At 51.9% G+C, this 2558-nt stretch overlaps 1 protein-coding gene across 2 annotated transcripts in view; it reads right to left on the bottom strand.

Annotated features, from left to right (window-relative positions):
* Window positions 1-1847: 1847 nt before the first annotated feature.
* LOC132458921 (mothers against decapentaplegic homolog 4-like) overlaps window positions 1848-2558 on the bottom strand; it is an 11816-nt gene continuing 11105 nt past the window's right edge. For both annotated transcript variants that reach the window (XM_060053316.1, XM_060053317.1), the window contains exon 4: window positions 1848-2007. In XM_060053316.1, the coding sequence (XP_059909299.1) occupies window positions 1892-2007 (116 nt within the window). In that variant the 3' untranslated portion in view covers window positions 1848-1891. The remainder of the gene's footprint in view (window positions 2008-2558) is intronic.

Below are 2558 nucleotides of genomic sequence, written 5' to 3'. Positions count from 1 at the left end.
TGGAAGAGTTTGTTTCACACCCTGTGGCTTGTTCGACATTGGGTTTCAGGAAGTGAAGTGCAGTGTGTCTTCTTCTGTGGTTATAAATTGTTGAGATGTTGATCAGACACTAAACCGAACGTATCGTGACATCACCCACGGCAGCGGCGCACCCGGACGTCTGATAGGGCGCTCGGCAAAGCGGCGTCACCCATTGGACGGCGCCAACCCGGAAGGCTGACCCGTCCGTCGCACCTCTAGGGTGGGCACGCCCACGTGTGACGTCGCCATGGTAACGACAGGGGGGGGGGGGGTTTCCGCACGGTTCGAAGAAGAGGCTCGTCCACATCAGAACAGCGACGTCCCTCCACCCTCCCCCTCCCTCAGCCCTCCCACTCCCCTCCCCCCTCAGCCCTCCCCCTCCCCTCCCCCCTCAGCCCCTCCCCCTCCCCTCCCCCCTCAGCCCTCCCCCCTCAGCCCTCTTCCCCTTTCGCTGTCGACGGCGTCTGCGGCCTGACTGCATCCTTTCCTTCGGCGTCTGCGGACTGACTTGCATAACTTTGCATGTGGAGCAGGGTTTGAGGGGGGGGGAAGTGAGGAGGGAGTGAGGAGTCTCTTCCGCACATCAACAGAATCACATCCTCACTGCAGCGTCTCGAGGCCTCTGTGGTCGGAGCGACCGGCGGCTCAGGGGGCCCCAGGGGGCCCAACGGAGCTAATGCCGCGTTTCCCCTGCAGGGTGCGGAACGGATCGGATCGCAAAGGTGCGGGTCGGGTCGCGTTTCCACCGCCAAAAGTGGGCGTGACCCGGACTTTGCCGTACCCGTTCCGGCCCCGTTCTCGGGACTCCTCCGTTGCGGTACCCAAAACGAGACCAGACGCCTGAAAGGGTCCCGTGAAATTCTAGCTACACCCCCCCTCCGTTGATTGGTCGACAGAATCGTCACTTCCGGGTGACGCGGGGATAAAAACAAACAAACAGTAGCCTCGAGGTATTATTCTTTACAATTAACATGTCGCGTAAAAAGCTTGCTTGGGCGAACAAGGAGGTGAAGACGTTCGTCTGCATTCTTGGGGAGGAAGACGTTGTTTGCGATGTTTACGTAGCTGCCGCGGCGATCGACATCCGGGCTACCACAAAGGGTACTGTCGGCAGTGGAAACGCGACCTCGGAACGGAGCTGGGCTATACCGCCCCCTCCCTACCGCACCTTTGCGATCCGATCCGTTCCGCACCCTGCAGTGGAAACGCGGCATAACAGACGCCTGTGCTGGGCCAACGGGCCCCAATTATACAATACTGATTATTAGAGATTTTAACCATCTTCATTTACTGACAATACACTGACACCATAAAGGCAAATCACAGGATTGAAGTGAAGTGATTAATGAGTTAATGATCTCGCTCTGGGACGTGATTTTAAATACTCATTATGTTTGGTTAATTTATTATTTTTAATGAACATACTCTTTTACATTGTCTTTCAACGTTCAACGCTGTTTCTTAGTCCTATTGCATGACATTTGTTATGTTGTTTTTATCTACAGGGATTTTTCTTCATGTAACGCACTTTGAGAGTCACATTTGCCAGAATATAGAAGCTATATGAATAATGCTAAAATTTATAATGATAATTATTATTATTAATACTATTACTTGTATTCATAATTAATAAATTTCAATTTTATTTGTATTTTGTAGCCCCAAATCACACAACAGTCTCAAAGGGCTGTTATATATTTATGATATTTTTGATTATTTGTTATTACTATAGTAATAGTTAATGTTATTGTGCTTATCATCAGGGTGTAGTTCAGGTATTGAGGTGGTCAGTGGTGGTTCCTCCAGGCTGTAACAGCTACAGTAGCAGAGGCTGTTATTCTAACGTTGTCCTTCACCTCAGAGATTTTTCTCAGGCGGACAAGAGTGGAACCACCACACAGCAACACCTGGGGGTTAAACTCATGGCCCAAAGAACACATGACAACTTAAGGACACACTCACCTCCAGTCTGTACACTGAGACCCACTGTAGAGAAGGGAGCAGAAGGGGGAGGAGGAGAGAGGAGAGGAGAGGGGAGGGAGGGGAGGAGAGAGGAGAGGAGACAGGAGAAAGGGGAGATAGGGAGAGAGGAGAGGGAGGAGAGGAGAGAGGAGGGGAGGAGAGAGGAGAAAGGGGAGAGAGGAGAGAGGAGAGGAGGAGAGGGAGGAGAGGAGAGAGGAGAAAGAAGAGGGGAGGTGAGTGGAGAAAGGAGAGAGGAGAGGAGAAGGGGGAGAGGAGAGGAGAAGGGGGAGAGGAGAGGCGAAAGGGGAGAGAGGAGAGGACAGGAGGGAGGAAGAGGAGAGTGGGAGAGAGTATAAGAGAGGAGAGAGTAAGGGAAGGGACAAGACGGAGGGAAGAGGAGAGAAGGAGAGGCTGTTAGCTGGTTATGTGTGAATTAGGCACCAGACTAAACAGTCTGGAGTACACACACAAACAATGGAAATCTGCTGGAAGACGGCTGTGTGTGTGTGTGTGTGTGTGTGTGTGTGTGTGTGTGTGTGTGTGTGTGTGTGTGTGTGTGTGTGTGGAACACTCCA

This window comes from Gadus macrocephalus, chromosome 6 (genome assembly GCF_031168955.1).
Source record: "Gadus macrocephalus chromosome 6, ASM3116895v1".
In the NCBI taxonomy this organism is placed as follows: domain Eukaryota; kingdom Metazoa; phylum Chordata; class Actinopteri; order Gadiformes; family Gadidae; genus Gadus; species Gadus macrocephalus.
Note: the sequence above shows the minus strand (reverse complement) of the source record. Positions and strands in the feature narration are given on the sequence as shown.